This window comes from Polypterus senegalus, chromosome 7 (genome assembly GCF_016835505.1).
Source record: "Polypterus senegalus isolate Bchr_013 chromosome 7, ASM1683550v1, whole genome shotgun sequence".
Taxonomy (NCBI): Eukaryota; Metazoa; Chordata; class Cladistia; order Polypteriformes; family Polypteridae; genus Polypterus; species Polypterus senegalus.
In genome coordinates, this window is record NC_053160.1 from 120494581 (window position 1) to 120520966 (window position 26386).

The 26386-nt window shown below is 37.8% G+C and overlaps 1 protein-coding gene across 1 annotated transcript in view; it reads right to left on the reverse strand.

The window, feature by feature from the left end:
• Positions 1 to 200: 200 nt before the first annotated feature.
• Positions 201 to 26386, reverse strand: part of LOC120532814 (GTPase IMAP family member GIMD1-like) — a 67305-nt gene continuing 41119 nt past the window's right edge. The window contains exons 2-3 of the mRNA XM_039759214.1: positions 2770 to 3177; positions 201 to 671 (exon numbers count right to left, since the gene is read on the reverse strand). Of these exons, the coding sequence (XP_039615148.1) occupies positions 381 to 671; positions 2770 to 3177 (699 nt within the window). The 3' untranslated portion in view covers positions 201 to 380. The remainder of the gene's footprint in view (positions 672 to 2769; positions 3178 to 26386) is intronic.

Below are 26386 nucleotides of genomic sequence, written 5' to 3' on the forward strand. Positions count from 1 at the left end.
TATTGCATCTTAGGTAAACCCTGGTGATTCTGAATTGGCCCAGTTGTATATGTGTGAAAGTGAGTGCAGGGTGTATGGTGACTCTGAATTGGCCCAGTGTATATTGTAAATTACCTTATGATCCAATTAATATATTTTACACATTCAGCCTTTCTCAGTTTGGCGCTTTGTTTTTCTTATGAGGCTTTTATTTAAGTGACATAAAGAAAACCTTGCTGCACGGCTGACCATGTAATTATTTAATGAACAAAATAAAACAATTGACTGCCCCACTGTCAGAGAGATGATTTCTTTCTTGAGACAAGAGCTACTGGGATAGGCTGTTGCACCCCAGGTACCCTGAATTGGATTAAGCAGATTTGATAATGCTACATCTTTCGCTACCCTGTGTGCTGCAATGAGGGGGCAGATTGTTTAAACTCGAGTGCTTTGTATTTATTTTGTTGAGAGAGGCTAAGCAGTTTTTCCAGGACTGGTCTTCCCTCTGCATGTAACCAGGGAGCAACACTGTTCACAAAATGATATCTGTTTTTGGCAGATTCCAACAGGAATTTTAAAGCTTTTGGAGCATTACTTAGCTGCTCTTCCAATTTCAGTCCGTTTTCTTCAAATCTATCATGATGGGTGAAAATAATGTAGAAGTAATTCCTCCACTCAAAATCAAGAAGTTCCTGAAGAGAATGGGAAAAAATAAAATAGTTATCCCTTACATTGATTAAATGACATTATACAGATATGAGTTAAATATGTGTTGATTAATTTGACCCACTATGAGTAAGTATGTCTATGTGCCAATCTGAGAACACAAAGGAAGGTGTGCCAAGGACACCGTGAGGTGACAATGAGATGGGTGGTTTTGATTAACCAGTATCAAAGCTAGTTCACAGTTCAGGAATATTTGGAAATTGTTATGGGCGGATGTAACTGCTCAAACAGTAGCTTCAGTTGGCATAGGGGAAATATTGAAAGAATGGAATTTTAGATTTAGCTTAACAAATGTGGCTTTAATTGTGTACCTGTATATTAAGCTTCTAAATGTTGCACAGACACAGACATCATACCTGATGAATTAGGGGTCCAAGGATCTGGAGTAAAAGGTAAATAAGCAAAGCGTTTTAGCCTTTATTTTTATATCCATTTTTCCTGTATCTGGGACATCATGGTTTCATAGTAGCTAGGGATGATTCCTCACAGCTGTGGAAACCTGGATATGATTCCAAACCTAGTTACTGACTTTTTTGGTGCTGGCACTCTGCGTCTGTGTGAGTGCGCTCTTTTCACAAATATGTGCTTTTTAATTAATTATGTCTTATATGATCCTGTGGGTAACATTCCTTTGATTATTGGTTTCTGTGTTTTACTGATGCACTTGGGAATAAGGAAATATTTTTAAAAATGAATGGAGAGATAAATATTGTTATCTAAGATTTGAATAAATGTATGTATGTTACATTTATCGTGAAGCACTTGAGAATGAAGTATAAATAAAATGGGGAATGTAATGACATAATTCAGTTACACTTCACAAAAGACTTATATAGCAATTAATCCATACTTTTACAATTGGGCGAGTGTGCCCTTTTGTTTTTGGAAATGGTTTTGTTTTCAATGTAACCTGAAATCCCAGCTTAATTTTGGTTTGCCCACTTCAAACGACATTGTTCTTGGAAACATGTTGCTGTTTTTCTTTAAGGTGGCAAAGTAATTAGCCTTTCCAAGACCTCATACTTGTTTATTTCTTCTCATCTTTATTTCCTGGCTGAAACCAGACTAAAACATGTTGTTCATAGGGCAAAGGGTGGCACTGAACCTACTGTTAAATCAAATAAATGTCAGATGTGTAACTGCAGAGTTGATTAGCACAAATACCAAACACATTTTAGATTTTCTAAGTGCAAATACGCAAGATAGTAATCTTGCAACACTATTTTAAAGTGGTTCCATGATTTCATTTCAGTCTACTGGTAAGGTGAAGGTTGTTTTTTGGCCCATTAAGAACTATGAGACTGCTGCTTGGACATTCTGAAAGGGGTAAGAGGGGCTTCAGAGGGGAGTCCTCTTTGTGTTTATTATAGTATCAATCAGTAGCTTTAAACAGTTCACACCAGTAAATAAGAAAAGGTTAATACTGCATTGATTAATTTGTTACTATTTCTCTAACTCAATACAACCATTCATACTATACTTGAAAAAAAATTGTTACATCCTTGTGCTACACATAATTAATTTCTATCAATGTGTACATTTGAGACATTTCCACATTTTTAGCCGTAACTGAGCTTTGAATACTGCATTCAGCCTTAATTTCATCATGACCACCCATATTAGCTAAATATTAGCTTTGTGTACTTATATGGTCATTGATTTGTTAATTTATTTTCCTGCACTTCTCATTCTACAGAGTTGTGTCTGAACAGAATCTGTCCTGACCTCTCTGAGTGTATGAAGCAGCTCATGATGTCAGTCTGCTACATTTCTTCTATTTACATGGGTACAGATCATTCCGCCCCTTTTGCTTGCTCAATTATTAAGTTTATTTCACCCACTCTTCATTCCTCAGTACACATGCTTCAATAACATGATTGAGATGTTTAGTACAAAACTCTATAGTACATGCAAACATGATTTTTACCTGATTATTTAAAAAGATTCAGTTTTGTTTTGGATTCTAATTAACAAATGTGCATGTTATTTAATTTTAATGGTTTATAGGGAAAAAACACAATTAGCTGATTTGACAATTGGTATACATAGAATGTTTTTATGTACCTCAGCAAGTTGTATGCATTTAAAGTCTTCTTCGCTGAAGGCTACATCTGCCCTTAAAACCAGCACTACGGCATCAAGGCCTCGTTGGAACTTTTCCAAAAGGGCTTCATGAATGTCATTCTTCACCTCGCTGGCTTTGAGATAGGAGTGTGGGAAAGCGGGAGTATCAAGGACATTAACACAGAGCGTTGCTTCTCTTCCATCGCGACGAACAAAACTTGAAAATCGTCTCTGACAAAGTTCACAAGACTGTGTCACTGAGCCAAGGGAAAGTCTGCTCTCAAATTCATAGCTTCCTAGAAGAATGTTTCCTGTTGCACTTTTCCCACTTTGAGGTCTTCCCAGCAGAAGAACGTTTAGATGTACTTCATTGATGTCAGGCTTTTCCATAAAAAAGTGTTTGGGCATCTGTAAGATACAAAATTTAATACAGTACATTGATTTCATTGGACACAAATTTTGTAAGTTAAATATAAAATTTTGTAATATGGTAATATCAATGAGATGTTGAACATACTACCTGCCGTCTTACTGTATTATTTCAAGGATTGTTACACATTACAATAGTTCAGGATTAAGTTACATTAACATTTTATGATAATAATATGCAGCCTGTGAGCACCACTTTTTACCATTATTATCCTAGGAATTCACAGTGTATATATATATAAACTGCTCAAAAAAATTAAAGGAACACTTTGAAAACACATCAGATCTCAATGGGAAAAAGAAATCCTCCTGGATATCTATACTGATATAGACTGGTAATGTGTTAGGAACGAAAGGATGCCGCATCGTTTGATGGAAATGAAAATGATCAACCTACAGAGCCCTGAATTCAAAGACGCCCCGAAAATCAGAGTGAAAAAATTATGTGGCAGGCTAGTCCATTTTGCCAAAATTTAATTGCAGCAACTCAAAATTGTACGCAGCACTTTGTATGGCCCCTGTGTTCTTGTATACATGCCTGACAACATCGGTGCATGCTTCTAATGAGATGACAGATGGTGTTGTGGGGGATCTCCTCCCAGATCTGGACCAGGGCATCACTGAGCTCCTGGACAGTCTGAGGTGCAACCTGGTGGCATTGGATGGACCAAAACATAATGTCCCAGAGGTGTTCTATTGGATTTAGGTCAGGAAAGTGTGGTGGCCAGTCAATGGTATCAATTCCTTCATCCTCCAGGAACTGCCTGCATACTCTCACCACATAAGGCCAGGAATTGTTGTGCACCAGGAGCCACTGTACCAGCATAGGGTCTGACAATGGGTCCAAGGATTTCATCCTGATACCTAATGGCAGCCAAGGTGCCTTTGTCAAGCCTGTAGCGGTCTGTGTGACCCTCCATGGATATGCCTCCCCAGACGATCATTAACCCACCACAAAACTGCTCATGCTGAATGATGTTAACAGGCAGCATAATGTTCTCCATGGCTTCTCCAGACCCTTTCACTTCTGTCATGTGCTCAGGGTGAACCTGCTCTCATCTGTAAAAAGTACAGGGCACCAGTGGTGCATCTGCCAATTCTGGTATTCTATGGCGAATGCCAATCGAGCAGCATGCTGCTGGGCAGTGAGCTCAGGGCCCATTAGAGGACATGGGGCCCTTGGGTCACCCTCATGAAGTCTTTCTGCTTGTTTGGTCAGAGACATTCACACTAGTGGCCTGCTGGAGGTCATTTTGTAGGGCTCTGGCAGTGCTCATCCTGTTCCTCCTTGCCCAAAGGAGCAGATACTGGTCCTGCTGATGGGTTATGGACCTTCTATGGCCCTCTCCAGCTCTCCTAGAGTAACTGCTTGTCTCCTAGAATCTCCTCCATGCCCTTGAGACTGTGCAGGGAGACACAGCAAACCTTCTGGCAATGACACGTATTGATGTGCCATCCTGGAGAAGTTGGACTACCTGTGCAACCTCTGTAGGGTCCAGGTATCGCCTCATGCTACCAGTAGTGACATTGACTGTTGCCAAATGCAAAACTAGTGAAGAAACAGTCAGAAAAGATGAGGAGGGAAAAATGTCAGTGGCCTCCACCTGTTAAACCATTCCTGTTTTGGGGGTCATCTCATTGTTGCCCCTCTAGTGCATCTGTTGTTAATTTCATTAACACCACAGCAGCTGAAACTGATTAACAACCCCCTCTGCTACTTAACTGACCAGATTAATATCCCATAAGTTTCATTGACTTTATGCTATACTCTGATTAAAAAGTGTTCCTTTAATTCTTTTGAGCAGTATATATATATATAAACAGAAATAAGATTTAAGAAATAATGGGAAAATGATTAATCCATTCCCATGAAAAAGTCCTATTGTTATTGGCATATTATACATTGATGGGGTTGTATAAAATAATTTAAACACTGCTTAATACTAAAATACATAAATACAAATGCAATTAGATGAAATAAATGACAATTTAACCTCACTTTACATTTTAATAACGTCTTCGTTTTTCACAATCGTAGATACCGTCGTTCTCGTCAAGTCCTGGATACGCATGCCACCTTCAAACTTTTCAACAATGAATTCAAATTTACGTGAAAAATCACAAAGTTATAGCGCGTACTGACGCTTGTGGGCAGTCGTGGCTTTGTCTCGAGGGAGGTAAACAAGGGTAGCGCGCGGGTTATTCACTGAATGCTAGCAACTGCTGTACTGATGCTCATGGGCAGTCATGGCTTTGTCTCAAAAGAGGTAAATAAGGGAAGCGCACGGTGTTCTAGCATGCGAGTCGTATTCTAAACAAAGGTCATATACCAAGCAAAATTTTTCGTGTCCAAACAGGACGTATACCAAGTTGGACTTATTCCAAAGCGGATGTATAACAAGATACCACTGTATGTATGTGTATATATATATATATATATATATATATATATATATATATATATATATATAATGTGTGTGTGTGTGTGTATATATATATATATATATATATATATATATATATATATATATATATATATACAGTAATCCCTCCTCGATCGTGGGGGTTGCGTTCCAGAACCCCCTGCGATAGATGAAAATCCGCGAAGTAGAAACCATATGTTTGTATAGTTATTTTTATATATTTTAAGCCCTTATAAACTCTCCCACACTGTTAACATTATTAGAGCCCTCTAGACATGAAATAACACCCTTTAGTCAAAAGTTTAAACTGTGCTCCATGACAAGACAGAGATGACTGTTCTTTCTCACAATTAAAAGAATGCAAATATATCTTCTCTTCAAAGGAGTGTCTGCATCAGGAGCAGAGAATTTCAGAGAGAGAGAGAGCTTGCTCGCAAAGAAAAGCAAACAATCAAAAAATCAATACGTGTGCTTTTAAGTTCGCCGAAGCACCGCAATAAAGCGGCATTTTTTAGAGGAGCGTCAGTATCTTCTTAGCAAACAGCCCCTCTGCTCACACCCCCTCCGTCAGGCACAGAGAACGTCAGAGAGAGAGAGAGAGAGCGCGAGATTAGAGCAAACAATCAAAAAATCAATAAGTGTGCTTTTGTGCTTTTAAGTATGCGGAAGCACCGCGATAAAGCAGCATTTCTTAGAGAAACGTCCGTATCCACTAGGCAAACAGCCTCTGTGCAAACACCACCTCTGCTCACACCCCCTCCGTCAGGCGCAGAGAATGTCAGAGAGGATGAGAGAGAGGCAGAGACAAGCAAACAATTTTTTAGTTAATATGTAATACATGCTCTGATTGGGTAGCTTCTAAGCCATCCGCCAATAGCGTCCCTTGTATGAAATCAACTGGGCAAACAAACTGAGGAAGCATGTACCATAAATTAAAAGACCCATTGTCCGCAGAAATCCGTGAACCAGTGAAAAATCCGTGATATATATTTAGATATGCTTACACTTAAAATCCGCGATAGAGTGAAGCCGCGAAAGTCAAAGCGCTATATAGCGAGGGATTACTGTATATATATATATATATATATATATATATATATATATATATATACACACACACAGTATGGAGTATGATTCTGTTAAAGGAAGAAATATGTAAAAATGATTTCCATTCTGAAAAAAAACTTAACGATGCAACATTTGGCTGTGTAGCCTTTTTCTGGCATTGGTGTAAAAAGAGAAAAGATAAGCTAAAAATATACAAGATAAATAAGGAAATAATTAGGAGAAGTAAATTGGGAGAGTCATGGGTGCACAAAGCAATGATTAGAGGAGATGAATAGTGTGATTAAAAATTAAATTGGTCATTTAGTGCTGAAGAAATGTGTGATCCAAGATTGGAGGTGAGCTCAACTTTTTCCCTGTTTTCTTTGTCTTTGAGGCCATGTGAGAGAATAAAAATGGTAAGATCAGTGTGGCTGGAAGCAGAGGATGTGAAAAGCTGACATTGAGAACTGAAACATATTGCCTGTTTCACCTATGGAAATGGATTTTTTTTTTTAAACAAGAAATGCAATAAATAACATTTACGGACTGGGACGGGGCCCAATGCTTAATATAAAATTCTTCAGATGGACAAGATATAATTCTGTGACATTAATGCAAGTGATGCAGCAACAAAAGGTGGATATGACACTTGTATAAGTTTAGTGATAATGAAAGGAGGTCAAAGGTAAATCAAGTAAAAAGTCTACTATGGAAGGACCTGTAAGATGGGGTAATGGATAGATGACTTGAATGCAGGTTTCATTTTTGTCATCAGAAATTCAGAGCCATGGAATTGAATCTTGGCTCTGTCACTGTCAATGTCTGACTAATGGGCACCTCTGAATTGATAGCGTGAATAAATATGTTGGTATGGCACTCCTAGCCATGGTTTGGTTCCTGCCAAGCATCTATCACCACAAATTTTGGCTCCCGTGCCAACTGCCCACAGTGGGTTCAATAATACATGGGTGAGTTTATGGATGGGCATATTTTAGATACTGGCAGTTTACAAATGTTATGAATGTAAAGTACAACCTAAGCGAGACAAATTGTTCTGCAGCTTAGTAGCCAAATGCAATATTGTGGTGTCGGAAGCTAAGTGAATGGTGGAGACACCAAGGTCATCAGGGGAATGCAATGCCTATGTGCAACATGTAGTTCTTATGCATACAATGGTTCAAGTGACCCCTGTTTGCACCCTTTGATTCCTGAAATGTGAATGTGTTATTATTTACAGATATTTTTTTCACAGAGTACTTGGCCTTTGTCTTTTTAATTGGATAGAATGGCCCCCAACACACACTAGCCTCATATACTCTGCCAGAAAAAAAACTTTTTTGTTTATTTTGGGGTTTACATCTCTCTTTTTAGTAATTCTGGATTGCCATTTGTTACTGCTAGTGAGTGAAATAATTCACATAAAATTGAATGCTTCACATAAAAGAAATAACATTTTGCTTCTTTGAAATTCGTGCTATGACCCCAGAAGCATATAAGTTTCATGCATTAATTCCACATGTGCCTGCCTCTCACCTCATTTAGCATTTAAAGAAAGGTCTCTGGTGAAAAATATTCAGATATTCTCATGTAGACATATCGTTGATGTGTCTGGCTTGTGTGGTGCTAACCCTAATTATGATGACAATCTTTGCAATCACAATCCTAAAGATGCACTGGAGACACAAATCTCTCTTTCTGCAGGAATCAAGAAACGGGATAGGTCTGTGGCTAGAACAATATTGGAGCAAGTGACTTTCCGTATAGTGAGCTCTTCTGTGGTGAAAACACAGTAATGTGTACGGGTGTGTGTTTTGGTATGACTGTGGTATGACACATTTCACAATTATGAAGTTACCATAGGAAGAAATTTTAGTGTCAGTTTCATGAAGCTGTATGCAAATCAAAATGCCACTGCTTTGCTACTCTATTGTCATTCCTTTTTTCCATATTTCAGTAACACAGTCAAAAACACATTAGAATTTAATTCCTGATGCTTTTCCTTTAATCTGATATAGTATTTATTTTTACCTCCTAAAGTTTTATTTTTTTTATATTGTTCTCCATGTTCTTTTATTGGCTGCATCCATTTTTCAGCTGTGAAGACATTATGTTGCCAGGCAACAGGGTGCATACCTTACCAGGCCATAATTACTCTATAAAAGCAGATTGAGCACACAGTAAATCATCTGAAATTTTACTAAGCAGAGGAACAGCTAGCACTCAGCAACCAAAACAAAAATATTTTATGGAAACCAAATCTATTTTGCCACTCATGTTTTGTTTTTTGACTTTGATTCTGGGTTGATCTCAACATCAGAAATGATTTATAATGGATTCCTTATATTGGGGTCTGCTCCTACTAACTCCTAAACAAAGGGCTGTTCCACTGAAAATATCCAGCAACTCGGTGCACAGGAGCTAAACACTAAAATGATGGCAAAAACTATGAAAATTGTTCAGGGACTACTTCTGACTGGAAAAGACTACCTCACTGAATTGGAGCTGTGCATCAAGGAACTTGTTGAGTCACTTATAAATAAACCGGTAACTCATTTATGAAAAAAAAGAAAACATTCCAGTAGTGTTAAATAGACTATTGTTGCAAATTGCAGTTGGATATTGGTTAATAATAGCTTGTTTCAGGGAAAAGGCTGATGCACCATGACTTAATACATCATATAATAAAATACTTAATTTGGAATACATTGAGAAAGTTTACATTTATTTAATTCCTGATGAGCATCATGCTAAGACAAAACTTAAAAATAAAAAAAAATGTATTTTTGTAATTCTAAAATATCTGTCAGTAAATGTGCCACTAATACTGCTGACTGATTTTGATTTAAAATTGCATATTTTGTGGTTAGTGGTTTGCACCCTTGTACTTCTTTTGTAATCTTTGCTTTGGCCTGTGTAATATGTTGTTTATAGTTCTCTAATAAAGTAGCATATGTGATTTAACTTGCTGTGAAGGACCGCTCTCTCATGATGTGGAGATGTCTTACATGTTAGGACTGTTAATGTGGCGGCTGAAAGACACAGGCCTGTGCTCTAACACCTGCAATGTAACAGACAATTTGGCAATATGGAAAAAAAATGCAAGATGATTAAAATTTTGCGCAGGGAAGTTGACTTTGGCTGTCCAAGTGCATTATGCACATGGGAGATGCATTTTAATTTTGGGTATAAAAGTTATTTTGCTAAATTATATGTGGATGCAATCCAGATGCAAAATAAATTTTAATATTAAGTGTAAAGAAGGGGCCTTTGTGAATAGTCACAATTAGAATTTTCAATACATAAAATTTCATTTGTACTAGTCAAAATTAAAATGATACATACTTTATTTAACTTGTTTGAACTGTGGATACAGTATTCCTAATTTTTATTTTCACTAATCAAAATAATTTATCCTGAAAATGAAGTTTTAACTTACAATCTTTCTAGTCAGAATAATGTAACGAATTTAAAAATGACTTGCTACAACACATTTTCAACTATAAATAGCTAAATGTTCTTCCACCTACCACCTTTTAATTTATTGTGCAAGTCTGAATAAAGACTTTTATGTTTTCATCATAGTGTACAGTCTGGTATACAGACATTCATATACTGCTCAAAAGAATTAAAGGAACACTTTTTAATCAGAGTATAGCATAAAGTCAATGAAACTTATGGGATATTAATCTGGTCAGTTAAGTAGCAGAGGGGGTTGTTAATCAGTTTCAGCTGCTGTGGTGTTAATGAAATTAACAACAGATGCACTAGAGGGGCAACAATGAGATGACCCCCAAAACAGGAATGGTTTAACAGGTGGAGGCCACTGACATTTTTCCCTCCTCATCTTTTCTGACTGTTTCTTCACTAGTTTTGCATTTGGCTACAGTCAGTGTCACTACTGGTAGCATGAGGCGATACCTGGACCCTACAGAGGTTGCACAGGTAGTTCAACTTCTCCAGGATGGCACATCAATACGTGTCATTGCCAGAAGGTTTGCTGTGTCTCCCTGCACAGTCTCCAGGGCATGGAGGAGATTCTAGGAGACAAGCAGTTACTCTAGGAGAGCAGGAGAGGGCCATAGAAGGTCCATAACCCATCAGCAGGACCAGTATCTGCTCCATTGGGCAAGGAGGAACAGGATGAGCACTACCAGAGCCCTACAAAATGACCTCCAGTAGGCCACTGGTGTGAATGACTCTGACCAAACAATCAGAAACAGACTTCATGAGGGTTGCCTGAGGGCCCAAATGTCTACTGCGCCCTGTGCTCACAGCACAGCACCGGGGAGCTCAATTGGCATTTGCCATAGAATACCAGAATTGGCAGGTCCACCACTGGCGTCCTGTGCTTTTCACAGATGAGAGCAGGTTCACCCTGAGTATATGTGAAAGACGTGAAAGGGTCAGGAGAAGCCGTGGAGAATATTATGCTGCCTGTAACATCGTTTAGCATGACTGGTTTGGTGGTGGGAGAGTGATGATCTTGGAGGCATATCCATGGAGCGACTCACAGACCTCTACAGGCTAGACAACAGCATCTTGACTGCCATTAGGTATCAGGATGAAATCCTTGGACCCATTGTCAGACCCTACGCTGGTGCAGCAGGTCCTGGTTTCCTCCTAATGCACGACAATGCCCGGCCTCATGTGGCAAGAGTATGCAGGCAGTACCTGGAGGATGAAGGAATTGAAACAATTGAATGGCCTTCACGATCCCCTGACTTAAACCCAATAGAACATCTGTGGGACATTATGTTTCGGTCCATTAGGCGCCGCCAGGTTGCTCCTCAGACTGTACAACAGCTCAGGGATGCCCTCATACAGATCTGGGAGGAAATGCCACAAGACACCATCCGTCGTCTCATTAGGAGCATGCCCCGACGTTGTCAAGCATGTATACAAGCTCGTGGGGGCCACACAAGATACTGAAAAGCATTTTGAGTAGCAGAAATTAAGTTTTTGAAAAAATGGACTAGCCTGCCACATCTTCATTTCACTCTGATTTTAGGGTGTCTACACAATTGAGCCCTCTGTAGGCAGAAAACTTTTATTTCCATTAAAAGACTTGGCATCCTTTTGTTCCTAAGACATTGCCCTGTCGTTATTTGTATAGATATCCAACTTCATATTGAGATCTGATGTATCTAATGTGTTTCTTTAAAGTGTTCCTTTAATTTTTGTGAGCAGTGTACATTTTACAAGGCAAGGGAGAGCAAAAGTAAAACTGTAAAGTTGGGTGTAAACTTAACAAGAAGCTAAAATTTATTGTTAAGAACAGTTATCATTTCTGAGTGTAGTGATGAGCTTGACTACAGTATTTGTAACACTACAACGCTACTCAGTTCTGCTTCATACAAATGTATGAACAGAGTCATGTTTCACTATTTTGCACATTAATTTTTACAAAACTAGGGGGCTTTGTTCGCCAACCCTTTTCCCCCACCACCAGCGCTACACGTTATTGTGAAGAGAGGGAATCAACGCACCCCAAGGAGACGCGGTTGCTTCTCCGAAACCCCTCTTAAATGGTGATACAATGGGATACAAATACATTTTTTTTTACCTTCTCTTTGTTCGATCAGCTGCTGGTGGCTGCTACTGACTTGCTGCTACATTTTGTGCTGCTTTGCGCTTCAAATGTTTAAAAGCCTGTACAGCACCTGTCATTTTGTCTCACTGCCGTGTCTCTCTTGTCCCCCAGACATCCTCAAACACTATGCAATCTCTTTTTGCTGTTCCATTATTTCACTGAGTAATATTTTCCATTTGTTTGCACTAATGTGATCTTTACTCTCATTTTTTTGAGATTTTCAAATTTTTCTACTTCCATTATCTCTAACCTGCTCTGCATGTGTATCACAGGACTTGCTTTCAAAGGTTGTAAGTATGACGTGACTTGTCTGTCTCACGGGACGTGAAAGTGTCTCTCTGTCTCTTTTCAAAAGATCTCTCTTCCAAGGATCATGTCTCGTCACAGGAAAAAAGTTGCAAAATTATTTTTTTTTTTATAACAGAGAGATATCTTACCAGAATAAACAGGTTTTATACAATGTGAAACATAATTACTAAAAGTTGACTCGGTGTCAAAGACAACACCAAACAGGTTGTGTTGACTTAAAGATCAACATTTTGAGTTGAGGATTTTCATTATTTTCTTGCTTCCTGCACACATTTGACACAACAAAAGAGATGTTTTCTAAGAGTTCAAGAACAAGCTTATGTTTGTTTTTTTGCTTGTTTAATGCCGTTTAGAATGACACAATAAAATAATTTACATTTAATAATAATTACACTTGAATATTTTCAGCAGAAAAAAGAAAGGTAGTGTAATTTTCTAACCCACTTTTTCCTGACCAGGGTCACCGGTTGGGAGTGGTGGTTTCAGGAGCTGCTCAGCTAACATAGGGCACAATGCAGGACCACCAAACACACACTACAGCCAATTTAACATCACCAGGTCACCTAACCTGTGTGTCTTTGGACAGTGGGAGGAAACTGGCATGTCCAAAAGAAACCCATGCGGACAAAGGGAAAACATGCACACTCCATGAGGGAGGACATCGGATGCAAACCCTGGACTCCTTACTGCAAGACAGCAGGAAATCACTGTGCCACCCAAATGAAATGTAACGTTTTCTCAAATGACATCGTTTAAAGGCAATAAAATTGTATAAAAATATAAATAAGTGGTCTCTAAAATGAAAACTTGAGAAGCACAATATCTAACTTCAGTCAGAAAAGAGGAAGTGGTGCCTTTAGTCTTATCCTGTTGATTAAAACAATGTTAGAATGATGACTGCCCAGCTGAACTCTCTGCAGTAGAATATGTTGACTGATATTCTCAAAAGCTACTCTGAAAAAACATTCTGATTGTAATGGTTCCTGAATTTCTGTGCTGTCACTGCCATTTTCCAAACAAATTGTGGTTTACAGAAAAGGTAAATGTTAACATACTCAATAAGTTCAAGAATGTTTAGCAATGGCTACTGGAATTAAGGACAATTTTCTCATATGTGATAAAAAATATTCTTATATTCAGCCTGTGCTGTGCAAATACTGTAAGTGCTTTTTTTAGTCTTTAACTAGTATCTATGTGAGATTTGGAAAGGTGCATTTTAGAATTCTCTTTTGTAATTAACTTAAGTACTAGGGTGTTGTGCTGTGTTAGCCATTATGAATGTAGTGAAAAGTCAAACAAAACGACACCTTTTATTGGCTAACTAAAATATTACAATATGCAAGCTTTTGAGGCAACTCAGGCCCCTTCTTCAGGCAAGATGTAATTAACTTAATTAATTTATTTAGATCATATGTGTATTGAATGATTTCATGTGCCTTAACAGTACTAGTGCTGGAAAGTAACTCTTTTATTCTTAAATTAATGCAATCTGGTTGATCATTTCTGAGGGTTTGAGACTCTAAACTGGCCTCGTTGTGAGTGAGTATGGTGTGTGTGCAGTTGAGCCCTGAGATGGATGTCTGTCCTGTCTAGGGTTGCTTCTGTGCTGTGCCAAATTCTGTTGGGATATGGGACCCTCAAAGTGAATTACTGTATGCTGCCCTGGCAAATGGACTGTTGGAATTTTTATTGATGAACGATTTATAATATTATAGAACGCCCAGGATGGGGTTGTGTGGTCAGTTTATCAACTATTTATCAACTATATCACTGTTTTACTGCCTTCCCAAGATGTCTCTTCTCCCGGATCTGCCTAGAGTGGAATGTTGTTTATCTGTCGTCGTTGCTTAATATAGCCTAATATAACTAGTAATAGCTTTACTTTACCACTTAATTATGTTGCTAATATGTAAGAACTTTAAAACATATTTTGTGTAAAACGTTATTTTTTTATTTACAAAAGTAGTTATTTTATTTATAAGAAGTTTATTTATATATTTTTTTGATTTTGATCTTCATTTGCCAGCCACCATTTGGTCCTGTCTCTCCTGAGTGTTCTGGAGTGTGTGCTGCTGTAGCTCACACACTTCAGGACACATATCTTTTCCTCTTTGCTGAAAAGTTTAAGTTCATGCTTCAGCAATTTTCCACTTCTTCTACCCAGCAATCCAATCGTTTAATGCCAACTGCTGCTTTTCAGTTTACATATTCCTGAGTACTGATGATTTCTGGCTCATGTGGTGGTTAAAGCGGTTTGGCTCACATGTCAATTGATCTCTTTTGGTGCTGCTGCTTCAATGTCCAGTTTTGATGTACAGTACTGTACATTTACAAATCTCATTATCTCTAGCACAACCTTTTTTTTAATAGTGACAGAATGAATAACAATAACATGTCATTCAGAAACACCTGCTGTAGTAGTCCAGCTGCTGTACTCTCCTGTGGACCACATTAGCAGTTACACATAGTGCTTCCCAAATAATAGTTTTCTTTCTACTCTGAACTTCAATCATAAAAAAATGACCACCCCATGTTTACAGTTTTTCCTGAAACTGCCATTTTACTGTAGGCATCTCTCTGACACAACTTAGCACTTCAGAGTAATTCAGAATGTACAATATACTGTATTACCTTTTGTACAATTACATGAGTGTATCCTCTGAGAAGAGTGACATACAGTAAGAATACATTAAAATCACCTTAGCCTTTGTATTACATATGAATATAAAAAGAAATTAAATGAATTGAATTAGCAATGCTCATTGTTCCGTTCTGTGCCTCTGAAGCACTGGAAATGGGTTCATGAATGGCACACAAGGTAATTATGAGTGTTGCTTTTTCATCCAGAAAAGCAGGTAGCATTCATTTCTATACTGATCTTAGCCACATTTTCAATGAAATTTCAACAATGTTTCTAATATCTTGAAACAAAAGCCTAACACCATTTTAAAGACCTTACACACCATATACAGTCTACACACACCACGTATATTTATACTTTTGTCCTACCTTATAATCTGAACATCCAGTATTCATATATAAAGCAGTGTGTTCGTAGAGAAGGCACTTGTGCCCTTTGATACTATCTAATCATTGGTGCCTGTAGGAGATATCGGCAAGCTGTTTAAGCTGGTTAATCTTTTACCAGCTCTTTTTTTGGTGGAGGCAAATATGAAATGCGGCCTTATAAAAGAATTTAATCCACACTCGGTCTTGGAGGGCTGATTGTGAATTGTCAATCAATTTAAAACGCATGTGTTAGAGATTTCGGGGTAAATCTTTAAAAAAAGTAACACAAATAAATGAAGGATGAAGACATGATAGCCAGGAGTTTCACCACCACAATTAACAAAGAGCAGACATAAGTGCAAGTGACTTACTGAGAATGACAAGTTTATTTTAAAGGAAAGTGACCAAGAGATGAAAGCACCAATAGGAATAGGCAAATCAGGCCAGGGAAGAGGTCAAAATGATCACTAAAATGGGCAATGAATAACTGTGTCAATACTTCTGTCATATCACTCAAAGCATAACAGATAGCTTAAAATTGAACAAACTGAAACAGGTGCAGCACCCCAGCTTCATATTGCATGGATCATCACTACCTTTCCCTTCTTTTTGACTTTTTTGCTCTCTTAGAGAGTTGTACACCCCACCTTTGCTGACCTTTCCTGATTATTATCCCTTTGTCTACCATGTCACCCATCAAAATAACCAATCAAATTACCTTCCCCAACCTATTTAATCCAATACAGGATCATTGGAGATTGAGCCAAACCAACCAGCACTGGGAGCAAGATAGTAAACAGTCCTGGCTGCCAGTTCCAGTCCATCGTAGGACATTATCAGACACTTGCCCACACTTACTCAGGGTCAGTTTAGTTTGACTAGTTAACCTAACTTGATTGTGGGGATAAACAAGGAAAAGGAAAAGGGAGAATATATGAAGTTCACAAGAACAATGTCCAGGGATGGGCTATGAAATCAGGATGTGGGATCCATGAGACAGGAATGGAAATGATTATGCCACACTCCCATCACAATATTTAAACAGAATATTTTGCAGATAATTTGAACGCTGGCAGAAGTTTACAATTAAATGTCACTGGCCTTCCTCAGACTCATCTAGACCTGACATGCACTCTAAATGTGAAAGACAGCTTAATGATAGTGACTTCAGATACTGTAGTTCCTTAATAATAAATTACTGCTGTACTGCACTTCCATTGAATAATGGACTATAGAAAAACATTCCTAGTTTTTGGCATAAAAAAACAAAGAAAAGACCTTTTAGAGTGACTTTAGTGTATGCTTTAGTTCAGGGATATGTCAAACCTAATAAAAACATTCCATATTTATAAGCATTAGCAGTATGACCTGATCGAGGGTGAGAGATGAACGAATGCACTTTAAGCTCTTGGCAGCACTGGTGGTATCTGGCCCTTAAATCGACCATTAGCTCTTTCTTGGCCAAACCCACAGTCTTCTTCCTGTTTTGGCCACTCAACAATACACTCCCAGGGCTTTGGACTTCAAATCCCACTACTGACATGGTGTGACCATGAGCAAGTCACTTCACCTGCCTCTGGTCCAACTGGAAAAACAAAAGAAATGTAGCCAACTGTATCTCAAGTATCATAAGTCGTCCTGGTAAGGTGTCAGCCAAATAAAGAATGAATTTTCAGCATAAATAACTTCTTGATGAAAAGCTGACTGGACTTTTGCATTTTTCAGACTTATCTTAAAACATTATAAGCGACCATTTATATAGTCCATAATTAGTCCAATTATTTTTTGTATTTTTTTTTATCAGGAGCTGAAGAGGTGTAATAAATTTTGTGCATATTGTATAAAATACGGCTCAGGAGGTCACTCCACTCTCTCCTTTCTCTGACTTCTCTCACTGGCAGTAAATCATTGCTTCATGATCCAAAGTTATAACTAACAAACCAACAGCAGTGCTCACTAGACAAAAGTAAGCACCATTTAAGTAACCATAAATGCGCGAGACTGATGATGGATGGAGGATTGCCAAATAGGGTTTTCATGCCAGTGACTTTAACATTTTTTCCATTTCTCAAAAATGGTTCTGTATTTCAAAAAAACATTTCAAACAAATACTGTAGATGTTTTTATTTCTAACAACTTTCATTTTCAACATTTCTTTCTGAAAAAACAAAGTTTCATGCCAAAGCTTTTCCCTGTACTAAATGTAAAATGACAGCAGACTGGAAAGACTGAAAAATGGTTCAAATAGCGCATGGTGGGAGACCTTTTCATTCTCTACACCTTTTATTTGAAACATTTTTTGAATTGAGAAATTTTAGGGTCACTCCCAGAAATCATTTCTTTCTATGGACTGATTTTGCGATTGCACTGAGAGCGACAACTCCATTACGAATGACACAGAAACACGTAGACTGCACACAGTATTCAGAGCGAGCGATGGATATTTGAAATGTGTTAATGCTTTGAAAACTCCCCTCTAGGCCCATCAAAATACTTTCTCCAATACTGCATTTTTACTGTAGCATACAATTTATACATATTTTCAAAAAATTTATTTATATTTTATTCATTTAACTTTTACATTCATTCATTTTTCATAAATTTACCTTGATTATGACTTTCAGAAAGGAGTTTATAATATAAATAAAAAATTACCCAATTTACCAGACTTAGCTCTTAGTAAATTGTCACTATACTTTTAGAGTTAAGTTATTATTACATCTTTAATTTGGAATACTAAAATCAAGAAAGTAAACCGTTCTATTCACCATTTCTGATGGAAACCTGACATGTTTTGAATGGTGCTGTCACATTCTTTCCGCTACACTAGCAGAGAAAAAAGAATGTAAAATTGGGATTTTAATCAATAAATATTTATTCCAGTCATTAAAAAATATTTTTAACCTCCTTTGTTCCAAGATAGGAACACAGGGGTTGCTGGAGCCTATCTCAGCTAGCACAGGGCACAAGGCCGGAACAAACCCTGAAAAGGACACACACACACACACACACACACACACAAACACACACACCAACCACAGACACTAGGGCCAATTTTTAGTATCGCCAATCCACTTAACTTGCATGTCTTTGGATTGTGGGAGGAAGCCCAGGCAGACACAGGAAGAACATGTGAACTTCACGTAGGGAGAACTTGGGAGAAGAACCCGGTTTTTCTACTTCAAGTCAGTACCACTACTACTATGCCCCAGTGCTGCTCCCTCTTTAAAAAATAAACAGGCAAAATCTAATAATTTAAAACACCATACCATAACCTTCTAAAATCTGCTTCATCCATTTCAGGGTTATCTGGGCCAAAGTCTAGCCAAGCAGCACTGGGAGTGAGGCAGAAAACAGCCCAGGACTGGGCACCACTCAAGCACAGGGCACACATCCACAGTCAGATTGCGCCAATCCAGAACTGCCAGTTTGCTCGACATCCACAACATTTGGGGAGGTGGTAAGAAAATGAACACATTCAAACTCCACATGGTCAATATCTGGGTGCAAGACTTGAACCCTGGATGCTGGATTTATGAAACATTGACCACACTAATAATAAACAAAAATAGCAGGCACTTTAAAAATGACATTTTGGAGGATTGTTATTGTTTCTGGTTATAGTCTGCAGGTGTCCTGACATCAAGGGAGGATATAAAACAAGGAGGCTGAGTGTACACAAGAGCTGTTAACTCTAAACATTGATAAGACAGCACAGCAGAGTCAGTAAGAGTATGGAAAGAGAAATACAAATTGTCTTAAAAATGACTGACGCACAAGAGCAGCAGGAGGGACATAAAGGGAGACATCATCAGGAGGTATTAAGGGAGCAGGAGCCACAGAGTTAAATGATTGTTTGCTAAGAGTTTAATAGTAGCAGAGCTTTGAAATGTTGAGAGGATCAGTGTCAGAAGGTCTCTGGTGTATATCAGGCTGGGTAAGTTAGCTATAAAAGTATTCTTGGAAGTCAGCAGTGAAGACTGGAAGATGTCATTAGAAATTTGACAAATGAGAGGAGACTGATAAGTCCATTTGTTTAGCTAACAGCCAATCTGTCCCAAAATCTGACCCAGATAGTTAAAGGTGGTCAGTGTTTCATTCTTTTTCAACTCCATGTCTCAGTAGCTTGTTACTAATTCTTGCAACTCTTTGCGGAAAGAAGTGCTTCCTGGCTTCAGTTTTAAATGCACTTCAGATTAATTTCCACTGATGTCCTCCAGTACGTGATTCACGGTTGAGATGAAAGGATTCTGCTGGATGTACTTTATCAATGCCTTTGAGGGTTTTAAATACCTGGACTAGGTCCCCATGGAGTTTCCTCTGCTTGAGACTAAACATGTTTAATTCTCTGAGTCTGTCAGAGTAGGACATGTCCTTAAGTCCTGGGATGCTGTACTCTGCACAGCTTAAAGTGCTCTATATTGAGCAGAAATCTACAGAAGCCAAGTCAGCTAAGGAGAGCTGTAGTCATTTTATTTGGTCCTAGTTTGGACTCTGGTAACAGCGGGAGTATTGTCAGTTTGTTATACTTTGTTAACAATTTGTGCTGCATACCATATTAAAGAAAAATCCAAGGTGTCAAATGTTGTTATTTTGCAGTATTTTGATATTAGTAAAATAACTGTGTGCATATAAATATTGTTCTTGTATGAGTTTTGAGCTTGAAGGCACCAGTAGAATTGCCAGTGATGACCGAATGATGATTCCTACTGGGCTTTAAAAAATCACTTCATATGGAGGGCTTCATTTTAGGGATTTACCTCATGAAAATGTATAATTCTGCTCATGCATAATGCTGCTCCTGAAGAAAAGACATGTGGCCACTAGATGATGTCCCACTAGCTGGAATTGTTCAGGTAATCTGATGGAAAATCTAGTTTTAGTTATAGAATTTGCAAAAACTAGCAGTGAATAGTACCATGCATACAAGGCATAAAAACAGAATTCTGTCTCCTGCCCAAATGGTGCCAAGTTCAGGATTTGAAAGATTTAACAATCTATCCAAATAAGATCAGGGACATGCAAAGAAGAATTACATTTCTTTCTATGTGTGTGACAATGCTACTACGACATAAAACCTTGGATGGTGGCATTCTTATTTCAAGTGACTTCTGAAAGTGTTACTTTATTGTAAGATGGGTAACTGAATGCATCGTAATGAACAAAGACAGTGATCAGAATCTGTAACCATACCACTGCATGTTTCTGCAAAATCTTGCCTGAAGAAGGGGCCTGAGTTGCCTCGAAAGCTTGCATATTGTAATCTTTTTATTAGCCAATAAAAGGTGTCATTTTGCTTGGCTTTTCTCTACGTAGATAATGAGAGTAAACGATTGATTACCACTCTAAGCCACTAGGGTGCAGTACTGACATCATTTTTGTCGTCAGTTTCACCCAAATTCCATCCAGGTTACCCAGTCCCTAGAAATGAGTACTCTGATTTGCAAGTTGCTGAAGCCTTCAATGTAGAGTAAGCCTGACAAAGTGTGAGACTTAGTATGACGGGAAGTGGAGGATAAAGGAATTTATAAAATGAACAAATGGCCAATCTTTCTTGTGTTAAGCTGCCAGAAAAACAGCACTCCTCATGGTGCTGTCAGAGTTTATTTCCTTTTTAAAGCCTTCTCACTCTTTATTTTCCTGAGCGACACTCATGGAACTAGAAAATTATTAGGACTTTTACCCTTAAGACTCCTGTAGTCTGCCATGGCTGCCAAGCTGGGAACCTGCCTTCTGGGTATGTATGTTTTGTCACAAATACCTTCAGCAGATAACCATATGTATCAATAGAAAAACAGCACTGTGTAAAATAATACTGCTTATTAAAATGCCTGTATAAAGACATCTGTTTGCAGTTTATGTGCAGCCAAGCAATTTATGTCCAGGTAACATGCCAGCATTGGCCTTTCAACTGGTTATGACGTAATGCACTTGAAGCTATAAAAAAGCTATTCTTTTTGGTTAAATCGTGAGTTCTTGATTAATTAATATTATGTTAAATATAACACTAATGCATTGTCATACCTGTCAGTGACCCAAATTTAAGTATCGGTGCAAATATACTTGAATTAGCAACTAATTAAATATGATCTAAATTATGCATTTTGTTCTTAACATAACATTCTTTTACTGCCTATTTTGGCATCACATCGGACATTAACTATCGGTTTTCTGAATACACATTTTCCAATACAGATGAAGCTCTTTTCATAAACTGATGCAAGGTTGGAGCCAAGAGTCCATTTCGGATGTGATGCCAATGAAATACGGACACTTGGTGAAATGTACACTCAGGCAATAGGGGGTCACTAATCAGTGTGTGGAATTTGGAAGGAAAGCCAGGTGATCACAGAAGGAACATGGCATTAGAACTCTGTATGGAGACAATTTGGTTAGACTCAAAAAAGAAAGGTGCAATGAATGTGGGAAGAGATCTGAAAATGGGCTTGGATAGGTGTGGCTATTTAATGAGAAATTGTCACTGTACAAGCCAGTGATTAATGAAGAAATAATTGGAAATCTTTACTTATCCATCTTCTTATTTATATGATATATTGGGCGTAAAGGTATAAGTGAATCCATGTATAATTAAAAAGAGATGCTACCAGTACAGTACTGAGTTTTGAACGACCCAAAAATGAATAAAAGTGAATTTATTAATATTGGAGCTATTTTCCAAAAACGTTAGAGAGTAGAGTAGTATAGCTCAGAGGAGCAACCAGTCTGATACTCCCTAGTACAACTCTGTGGCACGAGGAGTATAGAGGATCATCTTGTACCATTAGAAGGAGGTCCTTTCAGGCCAATGGACACTGGTTATCACAGTACTATTTCTACCAGATTATTTAGAAGTGCGTCTGGGCCCACTCTCAAAAGCCTCTTCTAGCCAGTCTTATGGGGATCTTTGAGTTGGGAGCTATCTAATGAAGAAAGGCTTAACTGGCGAAAGGGAAGAATAAAGGCCAGAGGTTTGTAAAAATACTGTGTTAATGTACTCTCTGACAATTCAGAGCTCCGAATTGTGACATTTCACCTTCGAAGTTCAGTATGTTTACGTGCGTTTCTGGTCAAAGTATTCAGAGAAACATGAGAACAATGTTGATTTGTTATTTGGCTTACCAAAAAAAAGCAATCAAAGGTAAACACCATATTTCACGGAAATAAAGAGCACAATATATGTACTAAAATATATCTCACTTCGCTCCACGTACAATTCGACCAACAAATGGCATTTCTAGCTGATCAGGTTATATGTTTTGTTGACTAGCATGAAAGGCAAGTGTTAACATCACAACTCATACCATTCTTTAAAAAAAAAAAAAAAAAGCTCCCTGAATTTTCCAAGTTGTAGCTCCAAGTTCATAGTGCGTTCACATGAAATTTCTTACTGGGACACTTGGATTTAGCATCTGTCCAAGAGATGGTACGTACTTCAGACATGAGGAGAACATGCACACTCCATGCAAGGAGGACCTGTGACGCAAACCCTGGTCTCCTTACTGCCTGCTTCCACTGCGCCATCCCAGAAGAATTTTTCAAAATCCAATATTTGTAAAAGCACAAATAAATGCCCATGTTCACTTTCTAGCTGGGCCTCCATTTCTGCTGTATAATATTGTGATTTTCATAGTAAAACATTGCAAGAAAATATTCTATTATGTGAGATGTGATTAAATAATCACATTTTGCTGAAAAATATATATGTGCTGTAGTTTGATCCACAAATATGTTCAAAAACACAAAATCATTACTTCTTTGAAACAAATTCCACTGGAGCATTTTTACAAAAAAAAAATGATTAGACTTCTAGAATTTTGTAATGCTAATAATAGTGCCATATTTAATTTAGCTTTGAGTCACATCCTGAGATAAAGGAGACCTCAAATCATGTTTAGGAATGCTTAAAATATGTTCAAAAACTGAAGGGTACAATTTTTACATATTTTTTTATATATACTGTATTTATAAAATACCAGCTGTGCTAGCCTCTTGAAACTATTGAAATGGTCAGAAAAAAATTGAAATACGGAGTCTGTGGTTTCGTTTTTCAGACGTGCTCGCACCTTGTCTATCAGCGGCTAAATGAGTTTATCTCTCGTTTGTCTTTCCTCTGCAGTTTCACTTTGGCGATGGAGTCTATTTCTTTCAGCTTCATGCTGTAGTCTCATACATCTTTCTTCTTCCGACTCATTAACTTGGAGCTGCCTTGCCAGCTCTTTAAGCTTTATGCTGTAGCCTTGCACTTTCAGGCCAGACAGACAAACAGACAGACAGACAGACAGACTGACTGACTGACTTCCACGCGTAGACATTTATATATAAGAAAAAACTGATGCAACGTGAGGAGTTTTGAAAGAATAATATGAATAGTTGATTTGAGTTAGAAAAGAAATAAATTGTTAGAAAATGAGTGTATAAATATAATTTATTTTTATTATCTTGTTTAATGGTCTGAAATTTTTGTAGTTCTTAACTGATGTCATGCTGAATGCAGAGGACTCCTCTCTTTAGCCTTTCTCAGTCTTTCGATACTTTCTGGCAGTCATATATTTCTCGATTTTCAAACAAACATTTCTTTTACACTACCAGCAGGCTGAAATGTATCAGACTGCTTTAAGATTGTGCCTTAAGAACAATTATTCCTTATTGAGGTATGTTTAAATTAATATAAAACCTTTCCTCTACCTTTGTTACTGATTTAGATTGAATGTATGCTGTAATGGTGAACACATGATGAGGTACCGACTAGCTGCCCACGGCCACTGCGACTGCACTTAGTACTCAACGCTGCCATGCCACTACATATACCCTCACCCCATTCTGAACAGCCTAAATATCATCCCATGTATACCTACAAAAAGTTTAAAAAACAAATAAAAAAGGCTAGAATGGTTTTATAATTACTAAAATTGTTTTTAGACAACATCCATCAGGATAGCACTAAACCAAACCAATAACGAAGAATAATTTTTATAAATGGTTTGGTCGAGAAAGGGGCGCCAATCCTGTCATCCCCATTTAATTCTAACAAAATTATAAATAAAAGCAACGAAAATTAGATCCGCTATGTGCGCTAATAGAAAGGAAGCTTTTTTTGCGATTGCTGTCAGACTATTTAGTGGGGAACACCATACTGAGGTGTAGGTTCAGTAGAAGATTGAACACCACCTTCCTACAGCATTTATAAGTTGTGCACCGGAAGGGATGGGGTCAAGTGATCACACTGGGCATTTTGTTGATGCTGCAGAGAGAACCAGAAAGGAAAAGGTTAGCATCAGAACCCCCTTTTGACCCAGAGTGGTAGTACATACCACAGAGGAGCCCGGAGAGTGGTTGTGACATTAGTTTAGAGTGAATACCACACTTCTTGTAACTTGGTAAATCCTGTCATTTTAAGGTTGACATTTCTAAATCTATGCTTTCAGTCATGCAAAACTAAGATTTGTCTAAATCATTTTCTTGCACTGACATGTGGTTGGCATGTCCAGATCTTCAATTCTTGTAGTTTTCAGCAGTTTTTGGATGCACACCAAAGGAATGATCCTCATATCCTCAGCTGGATTATCCAGCCCTTGTGGTTTTGTCCTGTGTTATCAGATCTAACATTTGTAAATTAACTTTGATATATGAATGGACAGGTACTGCTCAGTTTCCTCTTGGCTCAATAATTTTTAGCTTTGCATATTACTTTGAGCCTGTGACCCTGTATTCGGATTCAGCGGGTTAGAAAATGGATGGATGGATATTACTTTGATATTTTTTCTACCATTAGTAGCATGCTGCATAGCTAATAGCTAAGCGGGATGTAGCAAAGTGAGCTGAGCCTGTTAGAAGATGAACATTTGGAGTCATAAACTTGAAAATATGTTCTCCCTGACTATGACTAGATTAACAGGGTTTTGTTTTTATTTCATACAATGAGATATGACATTAATTTGTGGTAGTTTCAATGTAATGGGAACAATTTGCTTCAAGGGCACTGGGTGACTGTAGCAATGCCAAACCAGTGTAGGTCTGGTTTAAAAAATTCTGTAAGTGTCACTTTAAGAATGACTGTCCTTGATCATTTTTAGCCAGTGGCATTTTATTAATCAACATCTTTTTAGACAAAGAAACACGGCATTCATTAAAAATCCAGAGTACATGAACTATTATAGTAAACACCATCCATCTGTTCATTTTTTTAGCCACTTATCCAGTTTGGAGCAGTGAGGAGCAGAGCTCACCCAAGTAGTATCTGGTGCAAAGTGGGAACCAACCTTATTTATGAAGGACACTTTCATGTATGTACCCATGCCAGGCCAATTTAGAATTACCTTTCAGTTTAGTTTGGGATGTGGGAGGAAGGACAGATCACTCGCTGAAAAAAAGAAATATAAGCATGGGGAGAAATGTGCAAACTTAGCCAACTGCACACCCTGGATTCTGAAGTGTGAGGACCACTATGGCAAACACATATTACAAAAAACATAGTGCTCAATGGATGTGCTTGCAATAAAAGTAATAGGAATTTTTAATTTCCAAGTAGAAAATGTTTGGAGAGTGGAATGTCTTTTCAGATTTTATTTTCAATATTTTTAGTTTTATTTATTTATGTAGCACATATAAAACAACTAACAGTTGACCAAAGTGCTTTACTTAGAATAAAAGGTAACACAGTAAGAAATAAAAGCCAGATAAGGAATTACTAAAAAGAAAAACAAAAAAGAAAATGTTATATGTTCGTGAACACACACATACCAACACACAAACATAAATAGCTTATATAAAATTATGTAAAATAAAATACATATACAAGATGAACACAGTA